The sequence below is a fragment of the Pseudorca crassidens genome, chromosome 1 (assembly GCF_039906515.1).
Source record: "Pseudorca crassidens isolate mPseCra1 chromosome 1, mPseCra1.hap1, whole genome shotgun sequence".
Classification (NCBI taxonomy): Eukaryota; Metazoa; Chordata; class Mammalia; order Artiodactyla; family Delphinidae; genus Pseudorca; species Pseudorca crassidens.
The window spans coordinates 153,378,101-153,397,906 of NC_090296.1; the positions used below are offsets into that span (position 1 = coordinate 153,378,101).

General features: G+C 41.7%; 1 protein-coding gene across 8 annotated transcripts in view; it reads right to left on the bottom strand.

Annotated features, from left to right (window-relative positions):
• The window catches only part of LARP4B (La ribonucleoprotein 4B), an 88,713-nt gene that overhangs the window by 36,846 nt on the left and 32,061 nt on the right, over positions 1-19,806 (bottom strand). For 7 of the 8 annotated variants that reach the window (XR_010933155.1, XR_010933153.1, XR_010933154.1 and 4 more), the window contains exon 4: positions 3,630-4,034. The exons of the other annotated variant lie outside the window; for it this stretch is intronic. Coding sequence is in view for 4 of the 7 variants with exons in the window: in XM_067699831.1 (XP_067555932.1) it covers positions 3,630-4,034 (405 nt within the window). In the remaining 3 variants the exon portion in view is untranslated. The remainder of the gene's footprint in view (positions 1-3,629; positions 4,035-19,806) is intronic. 8 annotated transcript variants of the gene reach the window in all.

Consider the following 19,806-nt stretch of genomic DNA (forward strand, 5'->3'; position numbering starts at 1 on the left):
TTACAAACCTTGAGTGGTTCCCAAAATCTAAAAGAAAGTTGATGTCCTGGGGACAGCTGCCCCCCAAACTAACTCCAGTTCTACTGCCATGATTCCTGAGCAAAACCTAGCCAAACGATCTGCCTTTTCCCAGACACCATAAGCCTTAACACCTCTGTGCAGGGGCCAGAGCTTCCAAAGGGAGGGAGACAAGGTTCCAGGTCCCAGAAGCCCCCAGGTAGTGCCAGACAGGAGCTCCAAACTGGGAGCAGCCTCACTGCATGACCCCAGAGATGCCGTCTCCAAGGTCAGGGGCACCATGATGAGCCAAGAAGGAAAGAACATGTGGGTTAACAATCCTAAAAAATAAATTCACCCTAGCTGGGGCGATTAAAGTTTGTAGTGAAAGTTTTTCTGAAATTGAGCATAGAGACTGATGTGGATTAAAACTACAGAATATATTCTGTTCATACCTAGGAGGCATGGGCAATAAACTTCATGCCCACAAAACCAGGGACCTAAGTGAGGGCCTATCTGGAGTCCTTTTAAGTAAAGTACTGGATAGGGCAAAGAATAGGGTCCCCCTTCTCCTTCAAGAATATCATTCTCAAGAAGCACTTACTCTTCAAGCTCCCTTCTTAAATGACATCTAAACTTCCAGCTCATTTCTGGTCTCTGCTTCTGCACATCCATTCATCTCTCCAACAAATTCTGAAATTCTCACTAAGTGCCCGGTACAGCACGAGGCGATCAGAGTATCATGGGGAACAGGCAGAAACAACTGCTGCCTTGAGCACAGCAACGCAGAAGATGCTCCGCACCTCACAGACACCACTGCCCTTCTCAGCAGTTACACTTTTTCAATCTGTTCTCTCTTTTTTTTAACTCAAATCTTTATTTTCTTTCCTATTCTAATACTAGCGTATATCACCTTTTCTGGTTAGACCCAGTCTCGTTCTACCACACAACACACATCAAGTTTCCCACCCACGGAACATACTCCCCTGACCTCATGGACATGCTATACATTCTCTAAATTCCCAACACCAACCCACACTGGTCTTTTCCATTTTTAGCACCATCTTCAGTTGGCTACACTGCATCACCGACACACATTTTTTAGCTCACTAACACACACACACACACACACACACACACACACACACACACACACGGTCCTAGGAGCACCCTGCCTGCAAGCAGCATCCCAGGGCCGCGTGCTCCTCCCCCTCTGCTCGCACCGCAAGGACATGTCCTGTCCTCTCTGCGGCCTGAGGGTTCCCGGACGTCCACCCTGGGCACACTTCACGGCTGACACCTGGCAGTCCTGAGCTCAGCATGGAGCTGCCTGAGAAACATGCAGAAGGAATGAATGTTTAATAACGTAATAACAGAAAATTCTACTTTCCACTATTTGACAACTTGTGCAGGTTTTATGCCACAGCTGAATGGAACCATATCTGTACACAATTTACTACTTCTAAAGCAGTAAATCAAGTATTAGGGATTTACCAGTTTTGAGCAGTTAACAAGTATTCAAGAGGTACTCTGAGGTGTGACATGGGATGCAAGAACAGAGACATGATTAAGGGGGAACAACATGACAGCTAGCACGAGGGCCTGCTGGGTGACAGGCGCACACCACGCACATACCTGCGTTTAATCCTAACACCCTAGGAGGCAGTGGTCATCACACCCCATTCCACAAGGAAGAAAACCAAGGCAGAGAAAGGTTAAGTAACTTGCCAACAAAAATTATGGTAATTAGAAAACTGTATTCTAATATCAGGAAAAACAAAACATTTATCAAGAGTTCATTAACTTCATGTAACTCACATGAGAAACAACTTGTACTAAAAATATTTCTTTAAAAATGTAGCTACTCTCTTGCAGTCACAGGGACCTCCAACTGATTATCAACAACTCAAGTTTCATCTGCACAGCTTCCTAAGTCTTATTTTTCCACTGAAAAATCATGGCTAAGCAATGGTTATTAGAACCAGCGGTGAGCTGACCTTAAAGGCTACATGCTGAAGCCATCCTATACAAATGACCAATGTTACTCTTTGAAGAGTACAGTATCCCCAAATTCTTGACACTCCAAAGAAACTTTCTAAGCCTCTAAATGCTACGCTCCATTAACAAAAATAAATAACCTACCAACTCAGAAACTTACATTTTCTGGCCAGGAAACAGAATGGTCCCACTGACAAGTAACTGAGTAGGAACTAGAGTAACTAACACCAGAGGAAGGGAAAGGCACATGGAGAACATAAAATAGGTGAGATAATGGAGGAAAAGAAGCACTCGTTTTCTATTTTAAGTTAGCATGGACTACTCCTGGATTTGCCACTAAGTTTAGTAAGGTTTTACAGTCATGACATCTGTAACTCTGGCTTTTTATTTGTAAAATGGAATAACAGTGGCTACTTAAGACTAGTTTAAAAAGATGTCTGTACAAGCACTTTGAGAACTGGAGTTCTGAACAAAGAGCACTCTCATTAAATGTAGTCTGTCAAATTAGAATACTGTTGGGCACATCTCACAATTGAAAAGCTAATTCAGAACAGTGCACACGTACCTCACCCACGTGTGTAAGAGCAAGACCCATGGGCACTCTACTTGAGGTACAGGCACGGACTCTCGCAGCCAGGTGTCAACCACATCCACTGATGGAAATGATTAGGTAGCGTTTTGCCTCCATAACTACTTAAGGAACAAAACTGATTAACTTGAATGGAACTGTTTCTGGTAAAAATCCCAAATGTGGGCATGGAAAGGAAAGAAAGGAGGTTAATGGATAAATTATAGGATTTAATTTCTACTTGTTTATTTCCATATAATAGGCATAACACTGGAGCCACATCTATCTCCTTACTATTACCATTTTTCTTGCCTAATGCAAAAATCACTAAAAATAAACTACTGACTGAATGAGATTTTGCTATTACAAGTATGCAGGTCCAAAGGACAGCTTTAAGAGCAAGACTAACTTCCTGTTTGTTGAATGTTTCACTTATTACAGAAATTCTAGGAAGATGCTCAAACTAGCTGCCCGTTGCAGGATCATTTGCGAAGGTTCTCCCAAACCAGTGGGGCCTGAGCACTGAGGTCCAAAAAGCTCTGCAGGTGCTTCTGACTAAAAGAAGACAGAACCAAGATTTTGGAGCCAGTTAAAAGCATCAAGGTCTACCTCCCTTAGATGGTTACCATACAAAAACAGTGGAAAGCACAGATTTTAATGCCTCTACATTCTGCAAGTGTAAACTTCTTAGAAGTGACTTTAAACACCCAATGGGCCAAAAGTTTGTTCCGCTCCAACGAGGGGCTGGTGGTGAGGACAGGATGGATGAAGACTGAGGGGAGCAGCCTCTGGGGGCACATGCATCTGATGACCAGCATGCAGGGGTTAGTGCTAACGAGAGTTGACACGTAGATTCTGGCTTAAATATACTAACCAGTGAACCAAATTCACGTTCTTCACTTTGGAAATGGTTAAATTGATGTTATACTAACTTATAGCTTTACAATAACATTCAAACGACTGCCAATTGTTTAGAATAAATCTTTGTTAATCTGAGTTAAAAGCAATCAAAATGAAAGATTAACACATCACTGCACAATAATAAGAACTGGTACAGCATACTTACTAACTGTCCACCTCTCTCTTGCCATCCCCAAATAACACCATCTTCTGCCACTGGTAGCTGATAAGGGGGCTTTTCCATCCAAAACAAAGAGATCTCTAGGTCCTGTGGCTTACTGTGCAGGTCCTCACTAAATATCTGCTCTTCTAATGTGTCTTTCGCAGCTGTATTAGTCCACGGGCAGCCCACTTGATATCCACAACCGTCTGCCAGCCCTTCAGAAAACATCTGTCTTGCCAACTCTGCCATCGGGTAACAGGAAAGTTCATTCAAAAACTGGGAGTACAGTTCCTCTGGGAAGCTCTGCAAATCCCCCTTTGAGGGCTTTTCAGATATGAGTGGTAGAACAGTGTCCTTGCAACCTGGTACTGTTATTTCCTTGCTGTCACCTGGGATGACGGGAATCACCTGCGGACCATCGAGAGGAGCAGCTGAGTATCCGTCCACTTCGGCAGGGTCAACACCAGCCAAGCAGGAGCACCCCGCACGAGCGCCCCCTAACTCCATTCTTCCAAAGATCACCTTTGAACTTCCCACCAAACCCACTTCCCTATGTAACCCAGGTCCCTGCACAGTGGGCCTGGCACCCCTTTGTCTGAAACGGCGTGCATGTCTACTTGTCCCGCGCAGACCCACACAGCTGATGATGCCGGGACCACTGCCGCCTTCCTTCAGACAAAGCATCTCCTCCTCTTCTCCACCGAGCAGCTCTGGTTTTCCCACCCCCAATGCACGTCCACCGGAGGCATAAAAAACTTCTTCAGCTGACTCGGAGAAAACCTGCTTCAGTTGCGGGCTCCCACCATTGTCCACAGAGTTCATCTGCACTACTTCTGACTCGCGCGCACCTGGACTCGAACTCTGGTTTAAAGCTGGCACAAGGCTAAGATCTTCATATCTGTCGTCATTCACTCTACAAGTTTCATCATTTTTTTCTACTTCATTTGTTTCAAAGTCAGGGTTTTTTGCTACACTAGAACTAACACAAGCCAGCACATCCTGACTGTGCACCACCTTGCATTTTTGTGCATTTGTTTCCCAGTCAAAGGCTGTTTTAGGGTCTGACTGGACACTTCCTATGTCAATTTTACTGGTTTCTCTGTGATTGGCTCTCAATGATTCTTGTTCAGCACTTTCTAGTCTGTGAGGGTGACTCCCTGAGCTCTTCACACACGTTTCATCCTCTGTTTCACATTCCTCTTCAGCGCAGGTGGAAATACATGCAGAGGAAATGAAGTCACCCTTGAGCCACCTGGAGCCACAGAGAGACTCGCCGTTTCGGGGCACTTCCTGTGAGTTTCGGAACACTCCCTCCACGTCTGCTGCCTGCACTGCACACGTTACATCACTGATCTGGGCCTTGCTGGCCCTAATGTCTGCACTCAGATGTACCTGACAGGCAGCTCTCCATTCAAAAGCCCTCGAAGCACAACCCTCATCTTCAAAAATGCTAATTTCATCCTCATGTTGATAAGATGAACTATTTTGAGACTGCAAAGACAATTCTGCTTTGTTTGCAAGCTGGCTGCTTCCCACTTCCAAGCTGTAGTCACCCTGGTGCTGCTCCTCAAGCATCACTGGCCCCAGGAGGAACTCAGGGCCTGGATCATCACATCTGTTAGGGGCTGATTCTTGGATATTTGCATGAATAGGAAGACACTCATTTCCAAAGCTCAGTGAAGTGATACATCTTTCTGAACTTAAATTGATTCTATCTAGACTTATGGAAAGGAGACTGTCTGATCTGCTAACGTCTAAACTGGAACAATCATTGTCTTTTAGTGGTTTTATAGAGTTATTTTCTCCTTCCTTTTCAGAGTTTAAACTCTGATGTACAGTAGCTGTTATAGCACCAGAATCACCGTTTCTTTCAACGTTTGAAGTGCCATTAATTAAATTAACATGTGAATCAGCCACCTGACCTCCCGGTCCTGAACTGCAGTGCTCTCTCCCTTCTGGAACAGTGCACACACACAGTAGCGAGTCAATGTCTGTGCTGATATTTAATGTGGGGAGTGTGCCAACATTACATAATACACTCCTTTCTGTGTAATCTTCAGGAAACCTGGTGGAAGTCTTTGCCTGCAGGTCACCGATGTTTACTTTACAGGGTGGGTCACCATCACTCAAAAGTTCAGAACTAGGTTCAGTTTTCTCGTTAAAAGCTTCCTTCCTTTCCCCTGGGAGTGGCCTGCCCTGCAGGGATGGCTCTGCCCGCGGTGCCTCTGACTCCCCTGGCCCTTGGGCAGCATTGTCTGGTGGCCAGGCCCCTCCGCAGACCCCCTTGGAGGTGACAGCTGGACGACTCTCTGGAGCCGCAGCTGTTCCATGCACATGAGCACACAGCTCATCTCCAACGTCCGGGCCGTCAGGGTCAATAACACAAATACTGTAAAACCCGCTCTCTCGTGAATTCCTACATCGTTTGTGGTCACCACAAATAGGATCTCCACCCTCCCTCTCCCCACGATTCAAACCTGCAGAGTTAGCAGCGCTGCCAATCTGAACAGTTACCGCTACCTCATTCTCTACTGCAGAGCTTTCCCAGGTGGTTGGGTGACAGCAGGGAGGATGACTGCCAAGGCCCCGGTGGGAGGGCACCCGGGCACGTGAGCGGGGTCCCTCGCCCTCAGGGAGGCCCCCGCTCAGAGGGGCGCAGGCACCTTCACCACCCCACCCGACAGCAGAGACGTCGGGGTTCTTGTCAGCCTCACCCACACTTTCAGACCCAGTTAAGAACCCAGATGTGGGAGAGGAGACCGAGTTAAGTGGCTGCCCTGGCATTGTACCCTGTCTGTGCACCGGCCTCACAAAAACCCCGGCCCACACACCGGCCCTGCGTCCCACTCCATGAAGTTCCTCACCTCCAAAGGTACCGAATAATGAAGATAAAGTTTTACTTATCTTGTTCTCTGGTTCCTTCTCCTCCACAGATTTTTCTAACAGGCCAGTTTTTTCACTGTCATTGTCACTACTTAATTCTTTGCTGAAGCAACAACCCATGTTCGAAAGTTCAAAAGCTCACATAAAAATGCTTGTCACTTTCTGAGCCTCCGCAAGTGCATCTCCCACTAACTTTCTATAGTTTCTGATGAGAAGCCGACACCCAGATCCCAAAAATAACCCTCGCACAGCAGTCACATGTCCCTGCCACTCAAGTCCAAAATCCTAATCACAACAGACCCTGTCCAACAGCCATTCTATTCCACACATTAAAACCCAAATGGCACACGGAATCCAAAGACTGAGAACACAGCAAAAAGATTTTCGTATTATTTTTCTTATTCTCATAAACTCAATAAAAAAATAACTAAAATTATTATCCCAGACAGAAGAAGGAATTTCAGACTTTTGCTTTTTCTACAGTGTTTCAGCATTCTCTGAATTATATTTCATGGAATGGTGGCAACCAAAGGAGTTAACATGTATATTCCCCAAAGGGAAACAAGTGTAAAAATTTGTTTTTTAAAATTCTTAGGTACTTATAGTTGAATCTAATTTTCTGCCTTAAAGAAATAAAGTCTGTGAGTGTTTGGGAATGATCGTGCTAGGCAAGAAACTGGAATGGTGTCTGTTAGAGATGCATGTTGAAATGTTTACGGCAAATGGCACGCTGTTAAATCACACCTGGCCTGAAAATAAATAAGTAAATACATACAGACATAACACTTTTTAAAACTGTGTGTGCAGAGGGGAGGAAAAAACAAAATAAAAGCAAAATGTGAGGGTGGGAACTGTTCAAGTCAGAATGGGCACACTGAGGTTCATTTTATTACTCTACTTCTACAGATGTCTGAAAGTTCTAGTTAAGAAAACAGAAAGAGCAAGAGAAAAAGAGAAAGAAAGAAAATCTGCACCTGCCAATCCAATACAGGAATCCCCTTGAAAGCTCCCAAACGAAGCCCTTCTTCGAGCAGTAGGAGCACCGCCACCCTGCACCCTGTGGTCCAGGACCGCTGACACATACAATGGGTCCGAACCTTCTTCAACATCTGTAAGCTTTGTTCTCAGTATAAGAGATTCTTTTTCTTATTATGATTCAGATATGCTACTCTGAAAACAAAATAATTCTGTTAACTCCTCTGCAAGGAGATTTTTCTACTTTAATCTACAAGTTATGGCTGGTGTACTACTAACATTTTACAAAACGCTGATATCTTTTATTTTTTAAAATAAATTTATTTATTTTATTTATTTATTTTTGGCTATGTTGGGGTCTTCGTTGCTGTGTGTGGGCTTTCTCTAGTTGCGCCGAGCGGGGGCCACTCTTCATTGCGGTGTGCAGGTTTCTCACTGTGGTGGCTTTTTTTATTGCGGAGCATGGGCTCTAGGTGCAGGGGCCTCAGCAGCTGTGGCTCATGGGCTCTTAAGAGCGCAAGCTCAGTAGTTGTGGCGCACGGGCTTAGTTGCTCCGTGGCACGTGGGATCCTCCTGGACCAGGGCTCGAACCCGTGTCCCCTGCATTGGCAGGCAGATTCCCAACCACCGCGCCACCAGGGAAGTCCCAATGCTGATATCTTTGACGAAAAAAGTTTAGGAGTTCTACTTAAACATGAAGATAACAGGGACACTTCTAAATGTACATAAACTCAAGGACTGAAACCACAGCAGATGATGGTGATGATGATGATGATGATAATGGTAGCACTTATGTGCTATAAGAATCTAAGCACACAAATATTTTCATTTTGTCACACATTTATTTGAATTCACACTCCCAACAACCTGGGGTAGATGTATTAACCCCATTCTACCGATAAAGAGGTCTGTCTCTATCACTATAGAGTTAAATATCCCTACAAAAAATGGATTCTTCACCCAGGAAGACACAAACCCTTCATATCTGTGACATGGAGTTAAATGGAGCAGGAGTTACAGGGGCAAATTCATAAGCTTATCTGCCTAGGTATGTGCCGGTTAGCTTTTACCATGTGTATAAGCTTTGGCAAATTATTTAGTCTCTTTTTCTCAGTCTTCTCACTTGTAAAATGAGTTGTCGTGATGCTATTAAGTAAAATACTTAGAATCAAACCCCAACATCACTTCAAACTCCTCATAATCCGACCCCAGCCCACCTCTATAATTGCCTCTCATTCTAAGATGCCATCCCCCTCAGCTCCTCTATTTCATCTAAAAAAAACCCAACTGGGAACTCCCTGGCGGTCCAATGGTTAGGACTCGGTGCTTTCACTGCTGAGGGCCTGGGTTCAATCCCTGGTTGGGGAACTAAGATATGTTAGTTTGGCAAGCCTCGCAGCACAGCCAAAAAATAAAATAAAATATAAATAAATAAATTAAAAAACCCCAACTGAATAACCCTGGCATATCCTATCTTTGCTCAAACCGTTTATCAGGTCTCCTCCCCCCAATTTCCAGATCGCACCATCCTTTATAAGGCCACCCCTCTCAATTTTGCAAAACGACTCTCTCCTATCCCCACACACTGCCCCATTCTTCAAGCCCCTGGGAAAGCATCCTAATAGCAAGTCAGTGTCTGCACCATCGACTCAAAGTGGGGGAATCTACAGGCTCTCTAAAAGAATTAAAGGATGCAGGGCTTCCCCGGTGGCGCAGTGGTTGAGAGTCCGCCTGCCGATGCAGGGGACGCAGGTTCGTGCCCCGGTCCGGGAAGATCCCACATGCCGTGGAGCGGCTGGGCCCGTGAGCCATGGCCGCTGAGGCTGCGCGTCCGGAGCCTGTGTTCCGCAACGGGAGAGGCCACAGCAGTGAGAGGCCCGCGTACCACAAAAAAAAAAAAAAAAAAAAAAAAGATGCAAATACAAAATTTTAAAGATACGTCCATGTTTGCATGTAGGTTTAAGAGTGCAGTGGTGCTATGTGATAACACCTAAATTAACCTAATTTACTGAGAAAAGAACTGGATCTAAAACGTCATAAATTCATTCAAGCCCAGTGAAGGCCAGGTGACACCAAGGTGCACCAAAGAAACGAATCAACAAAAGCAGTAAGAAGTTATTCACTCGAAATTCTGCAGTTTAGGTTGTGGTAAACTCAAAGAAATTCTGGGTAAACTAGTACCACAAGTACTTGGTGAAACAGCTTTTAGTTTCAGCAAAACATCACCTGCCAGACGAAATGAATGTCATTAATTTGCATTTTATAGGTTTGAACAATCAAGTTTTATATTTGTATAAGAATTCTTATTACATGCAATAAGAATTTATCAGTAGTTCTATGTTATTAAAAAGACAATTTAAATCAATGACAACCTGGAAAAAGTTCTCACATAAAAGGTTATGAGAAAATGTGGGGAAGGGGAGTAAGAAAATACTGATCTTTTAGAATGTGTTTGAGCTTATATGACGACCAGTCTAAAGCAAGTAGATACAGTTATGCGTTAACATACTTGAAAACCAGGGTAACCACAAATCAGAAACATAAAACAGATTCACAAAAACCAAAAAGAAAGGAACTCGAGCATAATACAAAAGAAAACCAACAAACCACAAAAGGAAAAAGAAGAAATACAAAATTAACTGGAAAACAAGATTTAAAGTGGCAATAAATACATACTAATCAATGATTACTTTAAATGTCAATGGACTAAATGTTCCAATCAAAAGACAGAGTGGCAGGGCTTCCCTGGTGGCACAGTGGTTGAGAGTCTGCCTGCCGATGCAGGGGACGCGGGTTCGTGCCCCGGTCCGGGAAGATCCCACGTGCCGCGGAATGGCTGGGCCCGTGAGCCATGGCCGCTGAGCCTGCGCGTCTGGAGCCTGTGCTCTGCAACAGGAGAGGCCACAACAGTGAGAGGCCCGCGTACCACAAAAAAAATAAAGACAGAGTGGCAGATTGAATAATAAAATAAGGACCTACAATATGCTGCCTACAGATCACTTTAGGGCAAAAGTCACATATGGACTGGAAGTGAGGAGACAGAAAAAGTCATTTCATGCAAATGGAAATGACAAGAAAGTGGGGGTAGCAATACTCATATCACACAAAATAGACTTTAAAACAAAAGCCATAAAGAAGGACAAAGCCGGACACTATATAATGATAAAACCATCAACAGAAGGAGTGGATATATGCACCCAACATAGGAGCACCTAAATACATAAAACAAATACAACAGACATAAAGGGAAAATTCGATGGGAATATAATAAAAGTAGACTTTAACACTCCACTGACATCAATGGATAGATCTTCTAGATAGAAGATAAATAAGGCAATGAAGATTCTGAATGACACATCAGAATAGTTAGATTTAGTTGATATTTCCAGGACACTGCATCCAAAAAAACCCCAGAATACACATTCTTTTTAAGTATGCATAGAACATTCTCTAGGGTACAAAACAAACCTCAACAAATTTAACAGTATAAAAATTACTTCAAGCATCTTTGCTGATCACAACGGCATGAAACTAGATAGAAATTCACCACAGAAAGAGAAATAAGAAAAAAAACGATTACAGGGAGACTAAACAACATGCTACTAAGAAACCAATGGGTCAACAATGAAATCAAAGAGAAAATTTAAAACATACCTCGAGACAAATGACAATGAAAACACAACCGTACAAAATCTATGGGATGCAGAAAAAGCAGTTCTAAGAGGGAAGTTCATAGCGATACAGGACTTCCTCAAAAAAAAACAAGAAAAATCTCAAATAAACAACCTAACCTACCACCTAAAGAATCAGAAAAAGAACAAGTGGAACCTAGTGCTGGCAGGAGGGAGGAAATAATAAAGATCAGAAAGGAAATAAATAGAGAGTAAGAAGAAAAAAAACAGAAAAAAAATCAATAAAACCAAGAGCTGGTTTGTTGGGGTTTTTTTTGTGGTACGTGGGCCCCTCACTGCTACGGCCTCTCCTGCTGTGGAGCACAGGCTCCGGACGTGCAGGCCCAGTGGCCACGGCCCCCGGGCCCAGCCGCTCCGCGGCATGTGGGATCCTCCTGGACCAGGGCACGAACCCGTGTCCCCTGCATCAGCAGGCTGACTCTCAACCACTGCGCCACCAGGGAAGCCCAGAGCTGGTTTTTTGATAGGTTAAACAAAAGCAACAAACCTCTGGCCAAGCTCACCAAGAAGAAAAGAGAAGGGATCTAAATAAACAAAATAAGAACTGAAAGAGGAGAAACAACAACCAACACCACAGATTTTTATGGTATTTTAACAAAATACCATAAAAAATACTATTAACAGTTATACGCCAACAAAATGGACAACTCAGAAGAAATGGACAAGTTTCTAGAAACATACAGCCCACCAAAACTGAATCAAGAAGAAACATAATTTGAACAGACCAATCACTAGATGTGAAACAGAATCTGTAATAAAAAAAAAATTCCCTGCAAACAAAAGTCCAGGACTGGATGGCTTCTCTGGAGAATTCTACCAAACGTACAAAGAAGAACTTATACCTAACTTCTCAAACTCTTCCAAAAGACTGAAAAGAAGGGAACACTCCCAAAGTCATTTTATGAAGCCACCATCACCCTGATAATAGAACCATACCAAAAAAAGAAAATTACAGGCCAACATCTTTCATAAATAAAGATGCAAAAATCCTCAACAAAATATTAGCAAACCAAATAAAACAGCACATAAAAAGGATTACACACCATGATCAAGTTGAATTCATTCCAAGGTCACATGGATGGTCCAACACATACAAATCAATCAATGTGATACACCACATCAACAAAAGACAAAAAACACATGATCATCTCAATAGGTACAGGAAAAGCATTTGATAAAATTCAACATCCACTCGGGATAAAAACTCTTCCCAAAGTGGGTACAGAAGGAACATATCTCAACATAATAAAAGTCACATGACAAACCCATAGCCAACATAACACTAAACAATGAAAAGCTGAAAGCGGGACTTCCCTTGTGGCACAGTGGTTAGGAATCCACCTGCCAATGCAGGGGACATGGGTTTGAGCCCTGGTCTGGGAAGATCCCACATGCTGCAGAGCAACTAAGCCTGTGCGCCACAACTACTGAGCCTGCACTCTACAGAGCCCACGAGGCACAACTACTGAGCCCATGTGCCTAGAGCCCATGCTCCACAACAAGAGAAGCCATGGCAATGAGAAGCCCGTGAACCGCAACGAAGAGTGACCCCAGCTCACAACTAGAGAAAGCCCACGTAGCAATGAAGACCCAGCACAGCCAAAAATAAATAATTTTTTTTAAAAAAGAAAGAAAAGCTGAAAGTCTTCCCATTAAATTCTCAAACAAGCCGAGGATGCCCACTATCACCACTTCTATTCAACATAGTATTGGAATTCCTCACCATAGCAATTAGACAAGAAAAATAAAAAGTATCCAGACCAGAAGGGAAGAGGTAAAGTTATCATTATATGCAGATGACATGATACTCTATATAGAAAACCCTAAAGACTCCACACAAAAACTATTAGAAGTGATCAATGAACTGAGCAAGGTAACAGGATACAAGATTAATATGCAGAAATCTGTTGCACTTCTTTACACTAACAATGAAATATCAGAAACAGAAAGTAAAAAAGCAATCTCGTTTAAAACTGCATACAAAAAATAAAGAAAAAAGAAAAAGAAAAAAACCTAGGAATAAACCTAAACAAGGAGGTGAAAGATTTATGCACTGAGACCTATAAAACACTGATAAAGGAAATCAAAAATGATTCGAGGAAATGGAAAGATATGCCATGCTCTTGGATTGGAAGAATTAATACAGTTAAAATGGCCATACTAACCAAAGCAATCTACAGATTTAATGTGATCCCTATTGGATTACTCATGACATTTTTCACAGAACTAGAACAAATAATCCTAAAATCTATGTGGAACTATGAATAACCCAGAATTGCCAAAGCAATTCTGGAAAGTACAGAGGAAAAAGGAACAAAGTACAAAGCTGTAGGCATAACCCTTCCAGACTTCACACAATACTACAAAGCTACAGTAATCAAAACAGCATACTATTGGCACAAAAACAGACGTACAGATCAATGTAACAGAACAGAGAACCCAGAAATAAACCCACACACCTATGGACAATTAATGTTCAACAAAGGAGTCAGAATATACAGTGGAGAAAAGACAGTCTCTTCAGCAAGTAGTGTTGGGAAAGCTGGACAGCCACACCTAAATTAATGAAGGTAGAACACTCCCTCACACCATACACACAAAAAAACTCAAAACGGCTTAAAGACTTAAATGTAAAACATGACAACATAAAACTCCCAGAAGAGAGCATAAGCAAAATATTCTCTGACATCAATCATAACAGTTTTCTTAGGTTGGTCTCCCAAGGCAAAAGAAATAAAAGCAAAAACAAACAAATGGGACCTAATCAAACTTAAAAGTTTTTGCACAGCAAAGGAAACCATAAACAAAACAAAAACACAACATACAGACTGGGAGAAAATATTTGCAAATGATGCAACTGACAAGGGCTTAACTTCCAAAATACAGAAACAGCTCCTACACCTCAGTAACAAAAAAACAAACAGGCCAATCAAAAAATGGGCAGAAGATCTAAATAGACATTTCTCCAAAGAAGACATACAGATGGCCAACAGGAACATGCAAAACTACAATGAGGTATCACCTCACACCGGTCAAAATGGCCACCATCAAAAAGCCTACAAATAATAAATGCTGGAGAGGGGGTGGAAAAAAGGGAATGCTCCTACATTGTTGGTGGGAATGTAAATTGGAGCAACCACTGTGGAAAACAGTATGGAGGTTTCTCAAAAAACTAAAAATAGAGTTACCATATGATCCAGTAATCTCACTCCTGGGCATATAACTGGAAAAGATAAAAGCTCTAATTCGAAAAGACACACACACCCCAAGCGGCACTATTTACAACAGCCAAGATATGGAATCAACCTAAATATCTACTGACAGATGAATAATAAGAAGATGTGGTACATATATATATATATATATATATATATATATATATATATAATGGAATACTACCCAGCCACAAAAAAGAATGGAATAATGCCATGTGCAGCAACATGGATGGACCTAGAGATTACCATACGAAGTGAAGAGGTCAGAGAGAGACAAATATATCATTTATATGTGGGATCCAAAATATGATACAAATGAACTTATTTTACAAAACAGAAATAGACTCACAGACATAGAAAACAAACTTATGGTTACCAAAGGGGAAAGGTGGGGAGGGATAAATTGGGAGTATGCGATTAACAGATGCACATTGCCATATATCAAATAGATAAACAACAGGTTTTACTGTATAGCATAGGGAACTATATTCAATATCTCGTAATAAACTATAATGGAAAAGGATAGAAAGAAGAATATAGATATATACATACATATGTATAACTGAATCACTTTGCTATACATCTGAAACGAACACAATATTGTAAATCAACTGTACTTCAATAAAATAAATAAACATAAAAAATGAATTACGCAAGTGTAGGATTAAGAAAAGCAAAAAAAAAGGTTATGAGAGGTCAAGCAAACTGGTGAACTAGGAAGCTCCAGGCTCTCATTCCTTCACAGAAATATCATGAAAAAAACAGAAGTTTCTGAACACACTTGGTAGGAGCTCTGAAAAACAATCACAGTTTACAGCAACTAAGCAAAAAAACAATCACGAAAAGGCTGTGCTCGACATGGCAGGAACGTTTTGTGGTGTGGTGTGACCTTGGTCTGGGGTGGCAGCAGCCCAGGTCCCAGATCCCCTCCAGGAGCCAGAGGGAGCAGGGTAAACCTTACTTGCAAATTAGTGTGTCCATCTGTTCTGTCTTAGCTGGAGGCTACCTAAAGGACTGACTTGCCCCTCCTATCTCACATAACTCAGAACACAAATGGGAAAAGTGGGGAATTCCCTGGCAGACCAGTGGTTAGGACTCAATGCTTTCACTGCTGGGGTCCAGCTTCGATCCCTGGTCAGGGAACTATGATCCTGCAAACTGCACAGTGCAGCCAAAAAAAAAAAAAGGCGGGGGCAAAGTGTCAGGCACTGCTCATAAAAGCTATAAGGTGACTACAAACCCACACATGCCAGGGCAGAAGATGACACGCAGAGACATGCAAGAACCACCTAAAGCCCCTAGAAGAGGCTGGAGTGTAACTCCAGGAAATTAGGACACTCAAAAGCAGCCATGTATATGGGGAATTCAGAAAGCTACAACCAGGCAAGATGTGTGCTCAAAAACATCCTGAGAAGACCTTCAGCTTTCACTTCAGGCTGATCCCTAGTCTCCAAGGAAGTTGAGCTACTCAGTGAGGGACTGTCCCAGCACAAAGCCAGTCTACAAAGACTGGGAGAGGCAGCTCTACTCCCTCTCACTGGGGGGAGGGTTGGGGGGGGTGGGGCAGGAGGGGGCCACCAGGCAGGGCAGTGCTGGACTGACTGTCTGCTTCAACTCACGACATTCAAGGAATCTCTGTGAAAATATCAGTTGAACACAAGCAAAAGGAACAGAGACATCACTGAATACACATGACAAGGAATGGTCTTTACAAAAATAGTTTGGAAAAGTCTCAAAACCATGAGACTACTATAGCCTTCAACAACAGTGACAACAAACAGCAAACCCTGGGTAAGAAGCGAATCTGACGTCCAAAGTTAACACATTACAAATGTAATCAAATGCCCAGTTTTCAACAACAACAAAATCACAAGGCACACAAAGAAACAGGAAAACACAGCTCATTCAAAGGAACAAAATCAACTGTCCCTGAGAAAATCAGACGTGGAACTTACTAGATGAAGACTTTAAACAATCATCTTAACTATGCTCAAAGAGCTAAGGAAAAGACATGAACAAGGAACTAAAGTTAATCAGGAAAACAAAATGTGAACGAAATGAGAATATCAACAAAGAGATAGGAACTGTAAAAAAGAACCAAACAAATATTTCAGAGCTGAGAAGTACAATAACTGAATTGAAAATTTCACTAGAGGGGCTCAATAGCAGACTTGGACAGGCAGAAGAAAGAATCAGCAAATTTGAAGACAGGACAATTAACATACACATTGTGGGAGTCCCAGGATGAGAAGAGAGGAAGGGTAAGAGAGAATATTTGAAGAAATAATGGCCAAAAATTTCCCAAATTTAATGAAATCCATGAATTTACAAATCTCCACAAACTTCAGGTAGGATAAACCCAGAGACCTATACCAAGACACATTACGATTAAACTGTCAAAAGACAAAGAAAGAAGCTTAAAAGCAGCAAGAGAAAAGTGACTCATCAAGTACAAGAGATCCTCAATAAGATTATCAACCAATTTATCATTAGAAACCTTGCAGGCTAGAAGGCAGCGAGATGAAGGAAAAGTGCTGAAAGAAAAAAACTGAGAATTCTTTATCCACCAAAACTGTCCTTCAAAAATGAAGGACAGGGGCTTCCCTGGTGGCACAGTGGTTGAGAGTCCGCCTGCCGATGCAGGGGACATGGGTTCGTGCCCCGGTCTGGGAGGATCCCACATGCCGCGGAGCGACTGGGCCCGTTAGCCGTGGCCGCTGAGCCTGTGCGTCCCGAGCCTGTGCTCCGCAATGGGAGAAGCCACAACAGTGAGAGGCCCGCGTACCGCAAAAAAAAAAAAAAAAAAAAATGAAGAGCATTCACTTCATTTTGGACATTCCCTGGAATGTTAAAGGAGGGACATTCCCTGGGAAAGGACATTAGCAGATAAACAAAAGCCAAAGAATTTAAAAGGCAAATGCATAAAAACAAGCATAAATCTATGGTATTGGGCACATAATAATAAGATATAATTTGTGACACCAGAAATGGGGGTGGGGAGTTAGAACTTTATAAGAGAAGAGTTTCTGCATGCTACTGAGGTTATTAAGTAGGCAACTTAAAATTTGATAGTTATAACTTCTGGATGTTATATGTAATCCCCATGGTACCACAAAGATATATATATGATATACACAAAGATAAGTTTTTAGGATGAATGACTAAATTATCAATTATGCCATGTTGATGTTAACAAAATTTCTTTTCAATTTAAATAAAGTATGACTTGCAGAGAACTATCAACGAGCTACATTACATAGTTCCTGCCCGAATGGGTCTTAAAACTCCCATGACAAAGCAAACACATTTGAAACATTTAAAAAATAACACAGAACATAATTTATTAAATAAATTTTAATCAAATATACATATAAGGAAGTAATACAGGTGACTATGAAAAAGATGAATCAGTGAAGCTAACAGTTATAACTGAGAATGCCCTTGAAGGACATAAAACTTCTAAGATGGGCAAAAATATTACAGAAGGAAAAAAAAGTATTAGAGTTGATTTTATTCTAAATGGCAGCTCAGTTACTTCTTAATTGTAATTTTTAATTTTAGGTAACTCAGTTACCTAATCCACATAAACAATAGTAGCTTTAATATTCTTTTCTGTGTAATAAAAACAATAAAAAAAATCTATTTGTTTATTCCAGATTTACATCTCAGGGCCTAACCTCTCTAATCAGGTCCAACTGGCACTGATGACCCAATTCACTGCTCACTTAAATTTATACCAGGTGGATTTTCCCTCCACAAACCTTTCCTTCTCCAGTTTCTTCCATCTCAAAATAAATGAAACCACCATCCACTAAGTTGCTCAACCATCCTTGATTTACTTTTCCCTCACCCTAACCCCTAAATCCAATCCATAAATGGTGCCATTGAATCCACCTCCAGAGTAAATCTGAAATCCATTCATTCTTAGTCTAAGCCACCATCATTTCTCACCTTACTTAACAGCTTTTTAATTTGGTTTCCATACTTCTATACTTGGCTCACTACAATACATTCTATTAATATAATAAGGTCAAAATAATGGTCAAAATAATCTTCTTAAAATATAAGTCATGCTATTCCCCACCTAAAATCCTCTAGCTCTATCCCAAATTAATTTCAACCACTTAGAGCCAATGCAAATAGTTCCCAAATGGTTGACAAGAGCGAGGTTTTGTCTCTCGTATTACTTTCTACTTGTTGTTTCTCTTTCTAAAGGAAATAACAGATGCCAAAGAGGAAGTTCTCTTCTCGAGTTGGCTCTGAAGCCAGGTTGCCTAGGTTCAAATCCTGGACAGCTGAGCAATCTTGGGGAAATTACTTAAGCCTCTCTGGGTCTCAGTTTCCCCTAGCTAAGATCACTTTTTGGCTGATTGGCTAAACTTGTAAATAGTTACTACTCAATAAGGGTAGTATTTTATAGGGGGAGGGAGCAGGGAGCTGTATAATAAACAATTGGTATTACCAATGGATAAATGCAAACCTGCTCCTTAATTATCCAGACATTTATTTCGGGATCACTATGGCCATTCTCCTCCTACTTACACTGCATCCAACTTTGGGGGGAACACTAAACCTTAAAGAAAATGGTTCCTAAATTAGACTGCTAAGCACATTCACCTTCCAGTCATACAACTGCAGACCACTGAGGATCAGCACTCAGAGCCACCACACCAACTATGCTATCCACACACTTAGGTGCACCATGATAACGCTGGTTAGAAAAATGTTCAAAGCAATGCCATTTATAATAGCAGGAAAAAGAGAAACAAGTTAAGTAAACGTACCCAAAAACCCAACAGCTAAAGAAGTGACGGCAAATCAACATAAAGAAAATACTACAGGGCAAGTACAAGGCGATATACAGATGAAATCTGCTATGGGGGAAAACATGAGGTGAAATATATATATATTGATTACAACTTCATAAAAGTTGTAATGGATTTCTTTTATTTTCTATAAAATGCAAGTTTGTTTTAAAGTTTTAAAGAACATACATGTTGTGAGCCCAGACGGTCTCTTATGGTCCCTTCCAGCTCTAGTATTTAATGATCCTATGAAAACCTCAAGTGTGCAATACCTTGAAAAACTGATAAATAGTATATGCACGTTACAATATCAGGTGTCAGAGATGTGCTCTACCCAAGAGACTCCAGGGGTACTGGGTTGCAGGACTGGACCAAGAACTAGTCATATAATATTCTATTGTAGTACCTTGACCCTTTAAAATGACAAAGCATGTGTAGGCAGTACTAGTTGCAAATTATTTCGCCACAGAAATGAAAGATTGAATTCTGGCTAAAGTGTTACACTTCTTTTCCACATAGGTCTCTCTCAGTTATTTTCCACGAAGTAATTTTAAAAAGCAAGCAAAGAAACACCAAACCAAAACCCACCCATAGAATCCAAATATCTAGT